This window comes from Cavenderia fasciculata, assembly GCF_000203815.1.
Source record: "Cavenderia fasciculata unplaced genomic scaffold Scf_Dfasci-F-a-25c12.r2-5, whole genome shotgun sequence".
NCBI classification, from domain to species: Eukaryota; Evosea; class Eumycetozoa; order Acytosteliales; family Cavenderiaceae; genus Cavenderia; species Cavenderia fasciculata.
The window spans coordinates 1,405,815-1,425,370 of NW_004457729.1; the positions used below are offsets into that span (position 1 = coordinate 1,405,815).

A 19,556-nucleotide genomic window follows, 5' to 3' on the forward strand; every position below is an offset into this window, starting at 1 on the left:
CACCTCTCATTCAAAAATAAAGAGAGAGAGAGAAAAGGAAGTTGTTTTGTGTAGACGACAACACTGAATCAAACTCTTTGAAATGAATGAAATCTAGAGTTTTGTTTCCCTATTCAAGCTTGATGTAACTTTTTGGGCAATTCAATTGAAGGGACTGTAGATGAGCGATGTTGAGGTATCGGCTCGATCACCCTTTTGATTAAAATTAGAGGATACCCTCCCTTGATTAGCCTACGACATCGAAATTTGTTGGTATCATGATGGGTATTTGAAGCATCAATCCCCAACAAGATCATGTTCATCCCATACAATCCAAACTTTACCTACGGCCAGGATCAATTCTCAAGGGAACATCTCCTCGATAGGTGTTCCAACCCCACATTATATCCATATTGGGCTTTGATAGTTCTCTTCCCGTTTCACCTATCCATTATTTGAATCTCCAACAACAACAACAACACCAACAACAAATATAAAAAAGAGATGATGGATGGAAATAGGAAAGAGAGAACGAACAACTATGGAAGTTGTGTATTATTGGCTACAAATTTGAACTTCAAATTTAATTTAATTTTTAAGGTTACACACATCGAACCACTTTGAGATGAGGGGGTGTACACAAGTTAACAAGTGCACTGTGCTATACTATATATATAATACAACATAGAAATTAGTTAATATAGTAGATAATGGAGCAACAACAACAACAACGATGTAGTAGTGGTCATCATCATCAACAACAGATGTTGATAGATAAAGTAGATCGATTGGTATTACCAGATGTTCTGTTACCCATTCATTACAACTTGCATGTTGAACCTGACCTTGAGGCATTTACATTCAAGGGATCGGTAGAGATTACTCTACGATTGAATAGTAAAGATATCATCTCGACCATTCTACTACACTCTGCTGATCTAGTCATTCACAAGGCAGAGGTTAGACGGACAAATTCAACAACTAAACAAAAACTATTTTGTCAAGCAACATCAATACGATACAACAAAGAGAATGAAACAGCTTTATTAGTATTGGATCAACCAATTGTCGTTGTTCAATCAAATAATGAAAAAGACCAACAAGTCATCTTGTCAATGGAATATAGTGGAGTGATTAATGACAAGATGAGTGGATTCTATCGGTCAAAGTATACAGTCAATGGAAAGGAATGTTGGATGGCATCAACTCAATTTGAAGCAACCTATTTTAGATTATGTGTTCCTGGTTGGGATGAACCTGCTCTCAAAGCAACGTTTGATGTGACTATTACCGTGCAAGGTGATCTCATGGCATTGTCCAATCAACCACTCATCGAAGGTTACCCCAAAGTGCAAAAGGACAAGGATGGTGTGACTACTGCCAACACCACCTACCGATTCGAGACCACCCCACTTATGAGCTCATACCTGCTAGCTTTTGCCATTGGAGAGTTTGATCATATCGAAACGACGACAAAGGAAGGTGTATTGGTACGTGTCTACCAAGTCATTGGAAAGGACAAGGATGAGAATGGTATCTTTGGTTTGGATGTTGCCAGTAGAGCTCTATCATTCTTTTCTTCTTACTTTGAAATACCCTATCCATTAAAGAAATGTGATTTATTGGCTGTTCCTGAATTTGCTTTTTATGCAATGGAAAATTGTAAATATCATTCAATCAAATCAAAAAAAAATAATTAAATTAACGTATATTATATTAATATTTATTTATTCTATTTTTTTAGGGGGATTAACAACATATGCAGAAGAATATGTTTTAACTTCAAAACATTCAACATTATATAACAAACAAAGATTGGCGTATTTGATATGTCATGAATTGGCACACCAATGGTTTGGTAATTTGGTGACGATGGATTGGTGGTCACAACTCTGGTTGAATGAAGGGTTTGCCACTTTTATGGGGTCGGCCTGTACAAACGCCTTGTTCCCAGAATGGAGCTATTGGTTGGATTTCTCGTACACCTATCGACAGGGAGCATTTGATTTTGACTCGTTAATTGCTACTCATCCCATTGAATGTGTTGCTCGAGACTCTAGTCAAATAGCAGAGATTTTCGATTCAATCTCCTATGACAAGAGTGCATGTGTCATTCAAATGTTAGAGGCTCGTTATGGTGATGCATTCCGTCAAGGTGTAAATCATTACCTATCACAACACGCCTACAAAAATACAACATCTGATGATTTATGGAATTCAATCTCACTCAAAGCAAATGATAATGTTAAAGATTTTATTCAATCGTTTATCATTCATCCTGGGTATCCAACCATTTCTCTTACCAAAGATAATAGTCAAAATCATAGATACACTATTGAACAATCTAAATTTAAATTTAAAAAAGATGAAAAAGAGGACGAAAATGATTCATCGGTACTTTGGAATTGTAATATCAAGATTAATAATCATAAAGATGTTTATTTAAAAGAAAAGAAACAATTGGTTGATTTGGTACCAGCTGCTGGAAAAGATGGTAGTGGTAGATGGTTTAAATTAAATTTTGGAGAGACTGGCTATTTTACGATATGTTATGAAAAGGATGTATTGGAGACATTAATTGAAAGAGTACGGTCAAAGGAATTACCACCAGTCGATCGATTGGGATTACTGTCTGACAGTATTGCATTGTGCAAGGCCGGTAAACTAGACGTCACATTATTGATGCAATTGTTTGAGTCGTACAAGACAGAGACCGAGTATTCTATTTGGTTCCTTTTAGTTGGTAGTCTTTCCAATCTATTATCTGTCAATTATAAACAACCCTATTATAGCAAGTTGGTTTCATTTGTCGTGTCTATCCTCGAACCAACCTACACTCGACTAGGGTTCCATCCAACCACCTCTGACGAATCCATTGGTAATATCTTGATTAGACAACGTGTCAATACTTTACTCGGACAGTTATCGTATCAACCAGTCGTCTTGGAATCACAAAAGTACTGGGACCAAATCAAATCAAACACCACCAATCATATCGATAATAATATTAAACCTGTCATCCTATCAACTATCGTTGCCAATGGCAATATGGAGACATTGGATATTGTATTGGAGAATCTCAAACAATCAAAAGACACGTCAGAGACATTAGTCTATCTCTCGGCAATAGGATCAACACCATTGGCAGAGGGAATTATCAAAATCCTCGACCTTGCCTATTCACCCGCCATCCGTGACACCAACATTATGAATGTCTACCAAGGTATCGGTAGTCAACACGGAGAGGTGGTATGGGACTACTTTACCAAACATTTTAATCAAATCGATAGCATATTCAATCAACAAATCAACTATTACATTATCGTTCAAAAGTCAATCCCCATCCTCTCCACTCAACTCGACACCTACAAAACATTCCTCTTGGACACTCACTCTATCCCCATCGTCAACAGACAAATTCATCAATCCCTTGAAATCGTTGAATATAATAATATTTGGTTATCAAATATTAAAGATAAATTAAATCAATATTTAAACAAATAATCAAATATTAAATATATTAAAAATTAAATCATTTTTAAAAACCAAATAAATAAGAAATAAACAAGAGATTTCAATTTTTAATTAAAATTAATTTTAGATTTAAAAAAAACAAACAATGGGGGTGCATATTAATACAATGGGGTTGTGGGTGTTCAATGATAGAGATATAGGTCGATATCAATGCAAACAAAGAAGAATAGGAGAAGAAATAATGATGAAGAATAATGATAAAAAACAAGATAATACAACTGCTACAAGTTTTTTAGATAGAACAGTTAGAAATGTATTAATAGAGAATAAATATTTATCAAGATGTGTTTATGAACAATTGGGATGGATCAATATAGTGTTGGATGGATCGTTGGTAACAATGCTGCGGATGAAACAGACAGATATGTTTATCGAATACTTTGACATGTTCAAGAGTCAGTATCAACCTTGTTCGGGTTTGTTGGCGTCTGCATTGGCCCATGGCAACGCTGTGGCTGCTTTACATGTCATGAAGTCATTGCTGCCATCCAACAAACTACGTGTACACTTGGGTGACAATTTCAGAGTGTCACCTGAATCAAAAGTGTGGGATGAAGCAACGGTCGAGATGATGAACCTTTATTTCAAGACTTGGCCAAGTCACATTATGTTTGTAATCCATATACTCAAATGTTGGGTATTGATGGATATGGAAGAAAAGTCTGCAGACTTTAAATTGGACCAATTTATCGAACAAGTTAAATTCCATACACCCTATATCAGTCAGTCGGAATTAGACAAGATCCGATCGGTTACTGTCAATCCTTCAAACTTTAGATCAACATACATCAATATGAAGGTACCCAAACCACACGATACTTTGTATCTGTATACTGCGGGACTGTCAGGTGGTGGCATCTACAACTGCTTTGTTTACAAACCATGTAGACAAGCTCATATGTCTATTCTACCAACTACCAGGTCATTCCAATTGGAGGCAATGGATGGTGATTTCAACCGTATAGTTGCATTATCAGGGTTTGTCAAAAGATGTTCAGAAGTGGCTATCCAAAATGCAGCTACCAGTGGTAACCTTGACCTCATCATTTATCTCATCAACCATTACTCTATCAGAAATACAAGACGTCTATTATCACTATGGTACGAGTCTGTTAGAGTGGGTCATATCCATGTACTAGAGTATCTCCTCAGCCACAACATAGTAGCACTCACCAAAAAGGTAGCACTTAAAAGTATCTATTTAACAATGGATACTGAAATATTATCAATCAATTTAGAAATGCTACAATTTATATTAGACCGTTACCAACACCAACCAAACCAACAAGGCTATAGAAAGTTGACAGTTCAAGATTTCAGTCCCCATCGTATGGGTGTATTTGTGTCACTTTGGATTCACCGTCAACCAGAAATCATCACCATCCTATGTAATTATTTTGGGTCACCCAGTTACTCTAGTTCATCCAATCTTAATATTTTAAAAACCATTGCTTGTGAATATGGTCTAATTCATTCACTTCATCAAATTAATATTTGTGGTCTCAGTTCATAATAAACCACAATAATAAATACATGTATTTTTAAATAAATAAATAAATAAATTTAATAATAATAAATTAATTAATTGTTGTACAAAAAATATATTATATTATATAAGGAGTCTCGAGATACGTTGGAAAATATCCCATTCGAGATACTTTTTTCTGTTTCTTTTTTTTTTTTTTGGGGGGCAAATCCCGATTGAAGAATGAATGGTGGGCGTTGGGTTGATCATGAAACACTATTGTTTTGCATCGCATCTTTCATCTTAAGTGTACTTGTACTCATTATCTATCTTCTTCTTCTTTTGTATTATTACTCTCTTAAACAACACATATTTATTCAACCCTTTTGTATAATAACAACTTCACAACACACATACTTCAACTTCAAAGTAAATCACTGAAACCACCCACCACACACAATCACAACTCAAACCCACTTACTTAAAACCAACCGAAAGATAAAATCAAACAGATCAACAACAGCAAAGCAAAGCAAAAACAGATACATATATAAAGAGAGAAAGAAAAAGAAAATGTCATCATTTTTATCAACAACAGCAATCTCTCCAAGACCAACAGATAGAAAGAGTACAGGCCAACAACAACAAGACCCATTTGACTCTAGAATCGAATCATTTCTAATGTATAAACAAATTCTTTGTGCACTTTTCCTGCAACCAAATGCAATTCCTGTTCATCTATCCGAACCATTTAATATCAATGTAGAATATATCCGTCTATCTTCTAATTTCAACGAATTGGAATTATTAGATAAAAATCATGTAACACTCGAGAAAAGTATGTGTAAATCAAAAAGATAACAAGTCCCATGTTTGATGGATTATTAACTATAATATTGTTACTTTTGGTTTGATTTAAATAGTTAAAATATCATCAATACAAAATGTTGAAATTGTAAATAATAGTAATAGTAATAGTAATCTAAGTTTGAGTGGTAGTCATGGATCGTTAGGGTCATCAGTTGGTAGTTTGACACCACCATCTTCACCACTACTCGCTAGAAGTACATCGTCTAATGGACTTGGACTTGGACTTGTATCGGGATCATCATCACCGTCATCCAATTCTTCCAAAGCGGCTGCTTTACTTGGACTGGATGGCCCTGCACCACAGTCATCACTACCACACCAGGCACCACCGGGCAACAGCAAGGCTGCTCAATTATTGGGTCTTGATTCAGACTCGTCTTCGGGTAGTGGCCCACAAACACCACAACCCAACAAAAAGAATAGTTTGCTTGGATCGTCCATGTCTAATTCACCAAAGTTTGGTCTACTTGCACGTTCAGCCAGTAATAATCTATTAAGAGATAATTCTAGAGAGGATAAGTCTAGTAGTCCAACTTCAATACCAACATCACCACTTGCAATGAGTATGGGTGGTGGTGGTAGTGCACCCATCTCCATGTCACCATCTACTTCATCACCACTCTCTTTGTCACTTGGGTCTTCGGCTGGTGGTAGTGGAGGTGGATCACTTTCATCTTCACCTGCAGGTAGTTCATTTAGCCTTGGTGGTATGAATTCATCGACTCATTATTCTTTTACCTTTTCCATCACTACCAAAGAAACCAACTTTTCTTTAAATGCTCGTGAAAAGGAGGATTCTCAAGCACTTGTAGACGGTATTAAATTGTTGGCTTTAGGTCGTCCCCATCTAGAGTCATCCCAAATCACCCTTGACTCACTTGCCGATGCATTAGATACTGCCTATAAATGTCGGTTGCCAACCGTCCCACCATTGCCATCCTCTCCTCCACCTCCACCACCACATTTACAAATGCAATCTAAACCTACTGCCACTGCAACAGTAGTCTAGACTACTGGTACCAAATAAAAGAATAAAATATATGTACATTATTAAATAATCAATCCTATTATAGTTCCAAACTTCTTCTTCCTTTCCATTACATTATTTCCATCATTTGTCCTTTTGTGTTTTTGTTTGTTTGTGTTAGAGTTTACATGGGTTATTTATTTTTGAGTATCATAATATGCTATATATATCTCTTTACATATGAGTATAACCATTATTTAAACGTTTGATTACTATATTATAATAACAAAAAAAAAAAGGGGTGAGAGACATCTATCTCTTTGTATCCATCTCTCACTCTTTCTTTCTTTCCTTCCTTCTTTACATTTTAATTCTTTTTACTCTTTGTAGTTGTGGCAACAGGAGTAGAATCTTCTTTTAACAACTTCTTTGACATTGTGTTTACATAGTATAAAATGGCAAATGAGAACAAGACACTGGTGGTTCCCGATACTCTGTGAACCGATGATGAAATGGTAAAGGTGATAAATAATGAAAGTAGAACTTCAACCCATTTAAGTTCCTTTTTAACTGCTCCAAGGAACTATATATATATGTCATACGAGACAAAAGTAATATGTGTTAGTCATCAATCTAATCTAATCTAATCTATCTATCATACAGTCAACAAGAAAAAGAATAAAGATGATCCAACAAGACCACCAACTACAGTTCTATTATTGGTTGATTGAAAGAATGAAGCGTTGAGTTGGAGTGCACCCAATACAATAATGAATGAAAGTGCTGAAAATGCAAGAGTGTTGCCTGTTGATGGGTGTTCTGTAGAAAAGTAAGAGTATTGATGAGAGGGAATAGTAGTGGGTGTCAGTAATCATCTATCTATCTATCTAATGTCTGTTTAATTATTCTAAACATACCAAACTTTGCCATGCTTATCTAAAGTAAGTATATATATATGATATCTAAAGAGAAAGGAGGATCAATCTAAATTAGGCTTTCAAAGTGATGATCATCAAAGTCAAGGGTTTCCTTTTTCAAAAAAGTAAAAAAAAACAAGAGAGAGTTCACCCCCTCTGCAAACAAACCTATCTGCAGTACAACTCGAGTAGTATTATTACATCATACTTGTTTGAGAGTTGTTAATAATAAAGATAGATAATGTCATTAAATCAATCAGGTGATTCTGCACCTTCATCACCAGCATCAAGTAGTTCTAATAGTAATAACAATAACAATTCACAACAACAACAACAACAACAAAATATTAATAATAATAAAAATAGTAATGCATATAATAGCTTTTCAGGATTATTGTATAGTTTAAATAAGAGTAATAGTAATGTACAGCAACAACATCAGCAACATCAGCAACAACAACAATATGAATATAATGGAGGGATGAGACGATCAAATAGTGCTATTGGAGTGTACAGTTATTTGGGTGAAAAGGACCAAAGTTATTATAATGGATGCAAGAACTCTCTTTTACATTCTCTTCAAATCTATGTTCTAAGGCCATTTTTAATTGGGTTGTCTGGTTCTTTTGGTTTAAGTGTTGGTATGTTTGATCGCGCGTCGATAAATATATGTATTCTTGAAACCAACCAACTCTAATTATTATGATTATACTTTTGTTTGTTTGTATAATAGGATATATATTATTTGATTATGTTTGCAATAGATTAAAGAGAATATCTTAATAATTATGGATGGAATATGGAAATATAGAATATAGAATATAGAATTTAGAACCCCTAATATATTATAAAATAATACACACACAACTTGTACTTCTTTTTTAAAATCAACCGACTATCCGATCACCATTGTTATATTAATCACCGCGGTCAATAGATCCCCTCTATTTCTAGGGGGGATGAGCGGCCCAAAAAAGATTTTTTATTCACGATTTTAACGATATTTAAGTTCTTTAGAACCAAAGAGAAACCGAAGCTACTCTATTATTCAAGATCGAATGGGCGATCATTGTAATAAATGAAAGTAGAATGCATTAAATAGAAACCCTGTCCCTGTTCATTTCAAGAACAACAACAATATCTACTACCTCATAACAAACAAACATGTTCAGAATATCATCATCAATTTCAACAATATTTTATATAGCTATCGTTTCACTATTCCTTGTAAATTGTGTATATGCATATGGTGATGATCCCTATCCTCCATCTAGCCCTTGTTGTGATGCAGTATGGGATTCAGCAACCAATACAAGTCGTTGTGATGGTTCAATAAAAAGTATGATTTATAAACAACAAATATATATAAAGAAAGGATGAAGCCCTGTTTACTTACAAATACTACTACTATTAATAAAACTATACAGGAACAAATTACTTTAAAGAGGCAAGATGTGTAGGATATAATTTTTATGGAAACGAAACAGGAATTTATGAATGTGTCGTTTCATGTATGACCGACTATACACTCGATGGCTTTATAGTTTTATTCTTTGTCATTGTTCCAATTTCTTGTATATTATTTTGTTGTATTTTGGGTGGCGTAACTGCCTATATCATTCACAAGAAAAAGAAAAACAATCGTCATAAACAAATACAACTAGACCAAAATCAACATCAAAATAATGATAAAACATCTCTTTTACAAAATCAACCATCAGTTTATTCCAATTATTCTCAACAACCACCTACAAATAATAATAATAATAACTATAATAATAATGGTTATAAATCTTTGTATCCCCAAAATATTTAATAATAATAATAAACTATAGATCTTTTTTTCTTTTTATGCAAACTGTTCCACAACTTCACCTCTCCAGATGGCACCTTATTATTATTATTATTATTATTATTATTATTATTATTATTATTATTATTATTATTATTATTATTATTATTATTATTATTATTATTATTATTATTATATTGGAAAGAACATATGTGGATGTTCTTTCCAAAATCGAAATCAAATCAAATCAAATCGATCGTTACAGATTAAGAAAATAGAGCAATGGAGGGAGGGGCACACCCTTTCTTATGAATGACACCACTAATCTTCTTGATAATACCCCCTACACGTCCATCAATTCACTTCACACAGGTGAAGAGGGGAAAACAATAAAGTAATAGAAAGTGGCGGTTCCTCCTCATTTTTTAAAATCAATCAAAAAAGCATCTTTATCTAGAATCCAATGAACCACCAACCATGCATGGTTTACACTTTATCTTTAGGATCATCATCATTATATTCATCCAATAATGTGAATCGATTCCAACCATTTCATACTTGGTTGTAAGGATCGGCATGCTGCTGGGGGGGTGGCGATTCTCATACATACGCGTGCGTACACATGTTTAAAATAACAGGTAGGTATAATTAGAAAAGGTGGAAAAAGGGGAATCCACAATCTTTAATTATCCCTTTGTTTCATGTGTTTGATGGGAGCGAAGGGTCGAACAACCAGTTTAAGAAACGAAAAAAGCTATGGTTTGTATAGCCAAATCATCACATGATTTTAGGTCGCGATATATATTTCAAACAACCATCCCTCTTCTACTCATCTTCTCAAACCACCATTCTCAACACTTCACCCCACACTCATTTCACTCACCCAATCAATCACTTTCACAGTAGCTGGTGTGTTTTTTTTTTTTTTGGATATTCAATAAAAGACTGTTCACCAAGATAGATCTACAGTCACACACCTCTCTCTCTTTATACAGAAGAGGGGATGTGAATCAACGATTAACATATATTATTAAACCACCACCAGCACTACAAACCACCATCGCGCATCAATATTATGCATAAATAATAATGATGAATGATAATAATAATGATATAATTCATTTTCCATTTAACCCTATCAACACCTTAATTATCTTCAACAAACAAACAAACAAACAGTATCCAACTTGCTTGTTCCATCAAAATTTAATTATTTTAGTAATAATCATCATTACCTATTTATTCATTATCTTTTTTCCTGGATCGTTGCTCTTCCCCACCCATACTCGACAAAGAGTAAGTAAACTTACAATAATATAAATTTATATTTATGTATGTGTGGGTGAGTGAAATAATTATCTCAGATCGATAACATACAACAAATATTTACTTTTCTTCCATCAATTTGATGTTATTGGGGTGGATCCTATACCCCCTTGTTATATCGCACACCATTTATGCTCGATCACAACATCGACATCACATTTATTTAAATTATGTGTACAACATATCCAACAACAACAACAAACACACATTCCAACTTCCTCTTCTTCTTCCTTTTCTTCATTTTCTTCTTTTATTTTAACCATCCCGCAGCCAACATTGCCTGCCAGGTTAGTTGGTTGGTTGGTTGGTTAGATAGTTGGATACACCCACACACATATAATATACATCACGACGATAGTAGCCATCACGTGATTGTGAAACGTTCCAATTTGCGCTCCTTTGTTGTATTATATTTGTTTTGTTTTTTTTGTGGATCATCAATTTTTGATATTGTTTTATTTATTCATTCAACTAACCCATCCCCAGCTTTAAATCTAATATTTACTTTTTACTCTCCACTCCTATTTTTTTTTTCCCTCCATTTAATTGTTTTTTTCCCCAAAGACGTGCGTGTATGTAACAAAAATAATAATGATCAACATAATTTAATAATATTATTGGACAAAAAAAAAATTATCTTTATCTTTATCACAACCATCAAATCGATAACACCATCGACACAATTTTGATTATAAAAAAATATAAATATATTATACACATTTTGTATGTATATATAATCATATTATAATATATATATGTGAACAAATAATATTTCCATCATCATCTTTTACCCCACAAAATTTCCATCTAGTGTTCTCACTCTTATCCACCCATCAATCCCACTTGTGTCTGTCTCAACAAACAATATATATTTAACGACTTTTGAATCTGTCCAATCTTTTCCTATACTATATCTAATCATAAATACACATCGGCTGATTAATCTAAATACAAAGGTCTGAAACGAGGACAAAGAGGAGCAACAACAACAAGAGGTTGTATAAAAGATAATAGGTGTAAGTTGTCGTTTGGAAGTGAGTTGTTGTTGTTGTTGTATTCAACACAAGTTGATCACAGTGATATATTAATGTTACAACAACAACTATCCGGCGGCGGTTGGGTTGATTTGGGAAATACAATAACCAACAAACAATCAAATTTTCGAATACCTATTATTCTCTATTGTTTTATAATTATTATTTTAAAATTTAATATTTTTTTTTTATCCAAAAATAATAATAATATTACACATTTCAAAAAAAAGAAAGAAGAATATAAAAATCAATCAATCAATCCATCAATCAATCTTATTTACTTTATTTTTTATTTTTCTCAAACTTAGGGACTATTTTTGTTTTTAAAAATCAGTCAAAAAAAAATATAATACCCAACCATGGTGAAAATTAAATTGATTTGTATCATTTTAGTATTATATACTCTAACTTTTATTATTGTTAGAGCTCAAGGTAATTATTTATTTATTTATTCTATCAAAAAATATTTTTGATTTTAAATCTTCAATCCAATCTCTTAACATAATCAATTTGATTTTTATCTATCTATCTATCTATCTATTTAGATCAAATCAATTTTGTTTGTACTATAAGAGATTTAACACCAGAAAGAAATCCAGATTTTGAAATTGATAGCCCCAATAAAGTAATTACAGGAATCGTTAGAAAGAATCTTGGTCAAGATAGAAAGCCAGTTTACTGTTGTGAAGATCAACCATACCCCAGCAAATCACAATTTGTAGTGCACAATCAAACAACCTTTTATTCATGGTTCAACGATGTGGAAAATGTCAACATTCCCATTAATGTTGTGTTTACTCTAACCAACAACAGAACCGACAATCCAAATGTATATTCCTACAAGAACGATCAATTTTTCCCAATCGATGGCAAGGGTTGGGAAGCCCCTGGTGTAGATACTATGCCAAACAAAAAAAAATACGCTCGCAACTTTCATTTTTGTTTAGAAATGCATGCTAGATTTACTTATCTTGTATGTTGAAAGAGAAAAAAAGAAAAAAAGAAAAAAGACATTTATTTATTTATTAATTTTTTTTTGATTTTAGGGAGGAGAAGTATTTAAATTCCAAGGAGATGATGATGTATTTGTTTTCATCAATAATCTATTGGTTGTTGATTTGGGAGCACCACATGAAATCAAGGATGGACAAGCCTATAGAGAATTGACATTGGATACCTTGGGTCTTCAAAAGGGCAAGGACTATCCATTTGACTTTTTCTACTGTGAGCGTCACTCGGTCGAGTCGCACATTGAACTGTCCACCTCGATCCAGTTAAAGTGTGGTTACATTGACTATTGTGGTGTCTGCGAAGGTGATGGATCGTCGTGTTGTCATCCAGAAGTACACTGTGATGATAAGGACAAGTGTACAGTTGACAAGTGTCCTCCACCCAGATCGCAAATCAGCAAGGACCAGATTTCCAAGTACTGTACACACGAATACAAGATTTGCGACAACACTGATGTCTGCTCCGAGTCCAAGTGCGACCCCACCACCGGTGAATGCAAGAAAGGAGATAATTTGTCTTGTTTTCCACAAGATTGCAAGATTGTGTCGTGTGCTCCAAATGCCGGTTGTCAATACCAAGACATGGCTTGTGATGAGAACAGGTCGTGTCAAAAAGGTAGATGTGACAACAGCACCTGTATCTATGTACCCATTAAATGCGATGACTCGAATGAGTGTACCGTCAACTCGTGCAAGGAAGGTGTCGGATGTGTCTACTCGCCAAAGATTTGTGACGATCTCGACTCGTGTACCGTTGACACGTGCAACAACAGCACTGGGTGCGTGCACACCAAGATCCCCAACTGCGTTTCTTGTTCTACCAAGGGTCTTGTTTGCAAGACCGTAGATCTATGCAAGCCACAGGAATGCAACCAAGATGCCACTGGGTGTGTCACCAAAGACCTCAACTGTAACGACGGCAACCCATGTACAATCGATACATGTCTCAACGGCACCTGTGTCAACTCTCCCAAGTGTCTGTCCAACAGTTGTCAATATGCCTCGTGTGACGTCGAGACCACAGGTGGCGAGTGTGTCTATCAACAGCGTAACTGCGACGATCTAAACGTTTGTACTGTTGACGATTGCGACCCCAGTCTGCCAGTTGGCAAATCGTGTACACACAAGCCAGACCCTTGCGACGATAAAAATGCCTGTACAATGGATGCCTGTGTCTCAATGAATAGTACGACCACCGAACTCAACAAATGTGTTCATACCCCAGTTGTATGTCCACACAAGCCATGTATGGAGGTCGCTTGTCTCCCCACGTCTGGATGTGTCTACACCCCCGTCAAATGTCCAACCAACAACTTTTGTGATGTCGCCACCTGCGATGCCAATGCCGGTGGATGTATCTCATACAATCGTACTTGTAACGCTGAAAACAGAGACTGTCAAAACACCACCTGTAACAGAGAGAACCAGAAATGCGAGTCGAGAAACTACGACCCTCTCCCATTCAAGTGTCAATCGGCCGCTGTCAAGGCTGGTGTCGCCGTTGGTGCCGCTGCCATCGCCGGTATTGTAATTGGTGCCGCCGCCGCCGTCGGTCTCGCTGCATTTGGTGGCAAGAAGGGTTACGATCTCTGGAAACAAAATAGAGCCGCTAAAATGTCAGTCACCGCCTCCAATCCACTCTACACTCCAAATCCAAATCAAGGTACAAATCCACTTTATGGTGGTCCTCCAGCTTAGCCATAAGCAAAGTAAAATTAGTATTAAATAATTAATATATATATAGAAATCAACAATAATTATTACAACTCAACACAAAAGAAAAGAAATATATAGAGAAAAAAAAAAAAGAAAAAACAAAAGAAAAAAAGTAAAACCAAAAATAATATTAACAAATAACAACAACAAGACAACAAGACAACTACAACCGACACCAAAAGATACAGTGCAATATATTATACATATAATCTAGATATATATATATCCCTTTTCCATCCATCAACCCATTTTTCTTTTTCCCAACCTTTCACTACTGTAAATTAAACTTTATCCAAACTTTTGACGTATAACAATAAAACCATTTAAAAATTAACCAATATCACTATAGTTGTTTTCCATTCCATTGTTGTTCCAAATATCCAATATTTGAGAGAGTGTATTATTATATAGTATATTTTAAGGTTGGGTTTATTTTTCGAGTGTCTCTAAAGTTTCGTGTTTATAAGTTGGGGCAATGAAGCCAAGATTATACGCCATCGTCATCTACACCCGAACACATTGATATTAATTCCAATGGGTTAAAATTAGCTCTATTAGTTCTACAATGAATAAAGAGAGTTTGTCATATGCTGATTAGTAGTCATTCATCAATGTATCTGTATTGTTGTTGATTGACTCTTTTTGTTTCAATCAAGATTGATTGATCACCTACCTATTGATTAAAGATAGTGGAGATGAAGAAGAAGAAGATGATACACTTGAAAATGAAGAAGACTTTAATGTCGATGATGGTAAACTATATGATGTCGAAGATGAGCCCATTGATCCAAATCCATTGGTAAATGATGAAGTTGATCGAGATGCCTTTGATGAGACTCTCATTAAACCTCTAATCGCTGATCCACAGTTCATTTCTTCTAAATCTAAATATATATAATTAAGATAATATATATGTAATAATACTAAAATGCTTTCAAACAAGCAAGGATGGATGATCAGATCATTCGTCTTTTCGCGAAAAAACTCAAACACCAATTACAACATTCAAAGACAAAGATAAAACTTGGGTAGAACTTTCTGAATAAATCTCATTGTTACTCAAAGTTTATGTCAACATTTATATTTATAGTCCCCAACATATATGTAGGTGTAATATTGATATTAAATGTATTAAAATACCAAAATGTATGAGGTTTGAAATATATCTATAGTTTCGTTCGTTTTTTGTCCAAAAATTAAAAAAAAATACAAAATTAAATGTGAGAGGTCAATGAATTAACGAGCGAGGAGTATAGTATTATTTGTTTATCTCTATCTATCTAATCTATTTATTTATTTATATATATATATCAAGAAGAATGACAGGAGGAGAAGAAACTAAAAAGAAACCAGTTGCAGGAGGAGGAGCAAGAGGAGGTAGAAAGGGAAAGGGTAAAGGATTCAAAGGAAAGGGAGGACCAAAGAAACCATTCGTTAAAAAGAATGTTGTCATTACTACAGGTCCCAATGGAGAACAGATTGAAAAGAGACAAAGAGGATTAAGAAAGAAAAAGACAAAGAGTGCTACTGCCGCCGCCGCCGCTGCTGCACAGAAACCAAAGGAAAAGGTTATCAAGAATTGGGAAAAGGTTGAAATCGATACCAATAGCTTCAATCATTTTGCTGCTAGTGGTTTGGTTGGTTTGGAAGTTATCGATGCTGGTTCATACAATACTTATGAATCTGGTGGTGGTAAAGGAAAGAGAAAGTCTGTAGTTGCAGAGGTTGTTGAAGAAACTACAAGCGACACTGAATCTGAAAAGAAATCGTCTTCTTCGTCAAAAAAGAATAACAAACAAGGAATTGTACTCCATGAAAGAGAAAAGGAAGAAAAGGAAGGAGCTATTGTAGACGCTAAACACAAGAACAAAAAGGCTAAAAAGGGAAATCAACAACAACAACAACAACAAGAAGACAACAAGAATAGAAATAGTGAAGAGTTTAAACAAAAGAAAAAGGATTTTGAAGAGTTTAGAAAGGAACAACGTGTTGCAAGAGAACAAAAAAAGAAAGAATTCCAACTTCAAGATAGAATTGCTCCAGAAGCTGCTGATACTTTGGACATGACTGTTTGGGAATCTTATAACCTCGATCCACTCATTATCAAGGGTTTACGTGCACTCGGTTACGAAAGACCAACTGAAATTCAATCTCAAGTAATTCCTGCCTCAATTCAAAGTGGAAATGATATTATTGGTGCTGCTGAAACTGTATGTTCAATTATAATAATAATAATAATAATTAATAACATTATTTATATTAATATTATTATTGTTTGTTGTTTTGATTTTGTTTTGATTTAGGGATCAGGTAAAACATTGGCATTTGGTATTCCAATGGTTAATACAATTTTAAAATATTTAAGAGCTCAAGGAGAAGATGTTACTAGAAGTACTCTGCCACAAGTAGGTCTTTTGAAAAAGGATAATAGTCACAAGAAGTTGTTGGCACTTGTACTCTGTCCAACTAGAGAGTTGGCTATTCAAGTAACCAACCATCTTAGAACCGTTGCCTTGGAGACATCGCTTAGAATCATTTCAGTGGTTGGTGGTCTATCGCAAAAGAAACAAGACAGAGAGTTGAATTCCAAGCCAGAGATTGTAGTTGCTACCCCTGGTCGTCTCTGGGAGCTAATCGATGAAGGTGACAAGTATTTGGGTGATTTCACAAACCTTCTTTGTTTTGGTATCGATGAAGCCGATCGTATGGTTGAAAAAGGTGTCTTTAGAGAAATTGATTCAATTCTTGAAAGATTACCACAATATCAACTTCATTATAAAAAGGGTCAAAATGATGAAGAACAAGAAGAAGTAGAACAAGATGAAGATGAAGATCAAGAGGAACAAGAAGATGCAGAGGAAGAAGAACAACAAGAAGAAGATGGAGAAGAAGAAGAAGAAGAACAAGTTGATGAAGACCAAGAAGAAGAAGAAGAGATGGAAGATATTAAGGATATTGAAGATATTGAAGATATTGAAGATATTCAAGGGATGGAAGAATTAGAAGAGATTGATGGAGATGATGAGGAAATAATTGATTTCCAAGAAGGAGAAATTGATCCAGATGATTTCCAAGCAGAGGAGGTTGGATTTGAAAAATTCACAAGTGTAAAGAGACAAACATTTATCTTTTCGGCTACTATTGTTGGTGTGCATGACGAACAACAAAAGGATGCCAAAAAGAAAAAGAAATATGCCAACAAGGAATTGACACCATTGCAAACACTCATCTCTAAAATCAATTTCCATCGTAAATATAAATTGATCGATTGTACACTTAAAAAATTGACGGCTCACAGCCTCAAGGAATCCAAGATTCTGTGTAACCTCGACGAAAAGGATCAATACCTCTACTACTTTATCGATCGTTATCCAGGCAAGACATTGGTCTTTGTTAACAGTGTCGATTGTATTCGTCGTCTCTTGGCCATTCTCAAATTGCTAAAGGTCGTTGCCTTCCCGTTGCACGCTCAAATGGAACAACGTCAACGTCTTCGTAACCTCGATCATTTCAAACGTGAAAAGAATGTCATTTTGATTGCTACCGATGTCGCTGCTCGTGGTCTCGATATCCCAGGTGTTGAACATGTCGTCCATTACCAAATGCCTCGTACCATTGAATTGTATGTCCATCGTAGTGGTCGTACCGCCCGTTCCAATCGTGAAGGTATCAGTGTCCTCTTTGTCGATCCAAGCGAACAAAAGACCTACGCCGCCTTTACCGACAAACTTGAACACGAAATCCTCGACTTCCCAATCGACTTCAAGTTTATGCCAGCTGTTCGTGAACGTATCGGAATGGCCTATGACATTGACAAACAATCTTTTGAAAAGAAAAAGGTATCCGATGAAAAGAATTGGTATCTTCGTAATGCAAAGGCTATTGATATGCAATTAGATGATGTTTTGTATGTAAAAAAAAATCAAGTCACAAAAGAGAAAAATATTAATCTAATATATTATTTATTATTTATTATTTATTTATTATTTATAGTTATCAATCAGATTCTGAAGATGAAAAGGATAAACAATATAGAGAAAAGTCAAGATTAAATCAATTAAAGATGACTTTGGATGCTGTGTTGGCTCAACCATTAATGCCATCTGGTGTATCAAGGAGATATGGAGCAGGTATTGAAGAATGGACAAACAAAAAGAACGCAAGAGCTACCTTGGATCTTGAAAAGAGTAAATCAAAAAAGAAATGGTAATAAAACTACACTAGTATTACGTAGATCAACTATACTTTATTTTAAAAACAAAACTGCAGCTGTAGTAGCAGATCATTTGATTCATCTTGAATCTGGTTCGGTGAACAATAGGTTGATTGACACCAAAAAAAAATATTCCCTTATTTGGGAACAAGGTTGCTTGACACGTGGTTAACCGTATTGACACATGTTTTGAACATATCTCAAACAACAAAGAAAAGAATTTCTTCACCTTCCTTTCTTTACTTTTCAAAAGAGGATCAAGAAACTAAAGTATTCTTTTTGTAACATTATTATTTGCAATGAATATTTTGTTTATTTTTTTTTTATGATTCATCCTATCTAAAGATTAGATTAGAACCAAAGTTAAAACAAGATCATTACCATCATCACTTAAGTCATTATAAAATGAATGAGATGAAGCGATTATTTAAAAGAGCCAGTTGATTGATTGGTTGGGTTTCTTCTTGACAATGGCATGGTTTGTGATTCATTAAATAATGATTTCGGTGACAATGGGAATGATCTAGAGTATATCGGTTCACCAATGATGAGATTATTATGATTGATGGTTGTTCATTTGAAAGGGAGGCCTCTTTTAGAACAAAGAATAATAATAAACCATAAGACTAAAGAAAATAGTCATAATAATAATTAATATTAATTAAAAGTGATGGATTTTGGGAATTCTAATAAACATACAAATAATTGTATTTGTATACAAATAATATTTTGA

The 19,556-nt window shown here is 34.5% G+C and overlaps 8 protein-coding genes across 8 annotated transcripts; 6 read left to right on the forward strand and 2 right to left on the reverse strand.

Annotated features, from left to right (window-relative positions):
* Positions 1–689: 689 nt before the first annotated feature.
* Positions 690–3,483, forward strand: DFA_00878 (uncharacterized protein; the record flags this gene model as incomplete). The annotated part of the gene is made up of 2 exons (XM_004358802.1): positions 690–1,641; positions 1,724–3,483. The coding sequence occupies 2 exons, from the start codon at positions 690–692 to the stop codon at positions 3,481–3,483; spliced, it is 2,712 nt and encodes a 903-aa protein (XP_004358859.1).
* Positions 3,484–3,694: 211 nt separating this feature from the next.
* Positions 3,695–5,026, forward strand: DFA_00879 (uncharacterized protein; the record flags this gene model as incomplete). Its single annotated transcript, XM_004358803.1, has 1 exon — positions 3,695–5,026. One exon carries the CDS (start codon positions 3,695–3,697, stop codon positions 5,024–5,026), a length of 1,332 nt encoding a protein of 443 aa, XP_004358860.1.
* Positions 5,027–5,551: 525 nt separating this feature from the next.
* Positions 5,552–6,857, forward strand: DFA_00880 (uncharacterized protein; the record flags this gene model as incomplete). Its single annotated transcript, XM_004358804.1, has 2 exons — positions 5,552–5,816; positions 5,902–6,857. 2 exons carry the CDS (start codon positions 5,552–5,554, stop codon positions 6,855–6,857), a joined length of 1,221 nt encoding a protein of 406 aa, XP_004358861.1.
* A 325-nt stretch (positions 6,858–7,182) lies between these two features.
* DFA_00881 (uncharacterized protein) lies at positions 7,183–7,745 on the reverse strand (the record flags this gene model as incomplete). Its single annotated transcript, XM_004358805.1, has 3 exons — positions 7,183–7,398; positions 7,477–7,634; positions 7,733–7,745. 3 exons carry the CDS (start codon positions 7,743–7,745, stop codon positions 7,183–7,185), a joined length of 387 nt encoding a protein of 128 aa, XP_004358862.1.
* A 228-nt stretch (positions 7,746–7,973) lies between these two features.
* DFA_00882 (uncharacterized protein) lies at positions 7,974–8,830 on the forward strand (the record flags this gene model as incomplete). Its single annotated transcript, XM_004358806.1, has 3 exons — positions 7,974–8,373; positions 8,466–8,485; positions 8,750–8,830. 3 exons carry the CDS (start codon positions 7,974–7,976, stop codon positions 8,828–8,830), a joined length of 501 nt encoding a protein of 166 aa, XP_004358863.1.
* Positions 8,831–8,896: 66 nt separating this feature from the next.
* Positions 8,897–14,592, forward strand: psiN (PA14 domain-containing protein; the record flags this gene model as incomplete). The annotated part of the gene is made up of 8 exons (XM_004358807.1): positions 8,897–9,071; positions 9,178–9,516; positions 10,028–10,088; positions 10,744–10,820; positions 12,278–12,316; positions 12,430–12,774; positions 12,832–12,857; positions 12,931–14,592. The coding sequence occupies 8 exons, from the start codon at positions 8,897–8,899 to the stop codon at positions 14,590–14,592; spliced, it is 2,724 nt and encodes a 907-aa protein (XP_004358864.1).
* Positions 14,593–15,097: 505 nt separating this feature from the next.
* Positions 15,098–15,483, reverse strand: DFA_00884 (uncharacterized protein; the record flags this gene model as incomplete). The annotated part of the gene is made up of 2 exons (XM_004358808.1): positions 15,098–15,170; positions 15,284–15,483. 2 exons carry the CDS (start codon positions 15,481–15,483, stop codon positions 15,098–15,100), a joined length of 273 nt encoding a protein of 90 aa, XP_004358865.1.
* Positions 15,484–15,929: 446 nt separating this feature from the next.
* Positions 15,930–19,513, forward strand: ddx24 (putative RNA helicase; the record flags this gene model as incomplete). The annotated part of the gene is made up of 4 exons (XM_004358809.1): positions 15,930–16,820; positions 16,914–18,517; positions 18,604–18,816; positions 19,492–19,513. The coding sequence occupies 4 exons, from the start codon at positions 15,930–15,932 to the stop codon at positions 19,511–19,513; spliced, it is 2,730 nt and encodes a 909-aa protein (XP_004358866.1).
* Between the last annotated feature and the right edge of the window lie 43 nt (positions 19,514–19,556).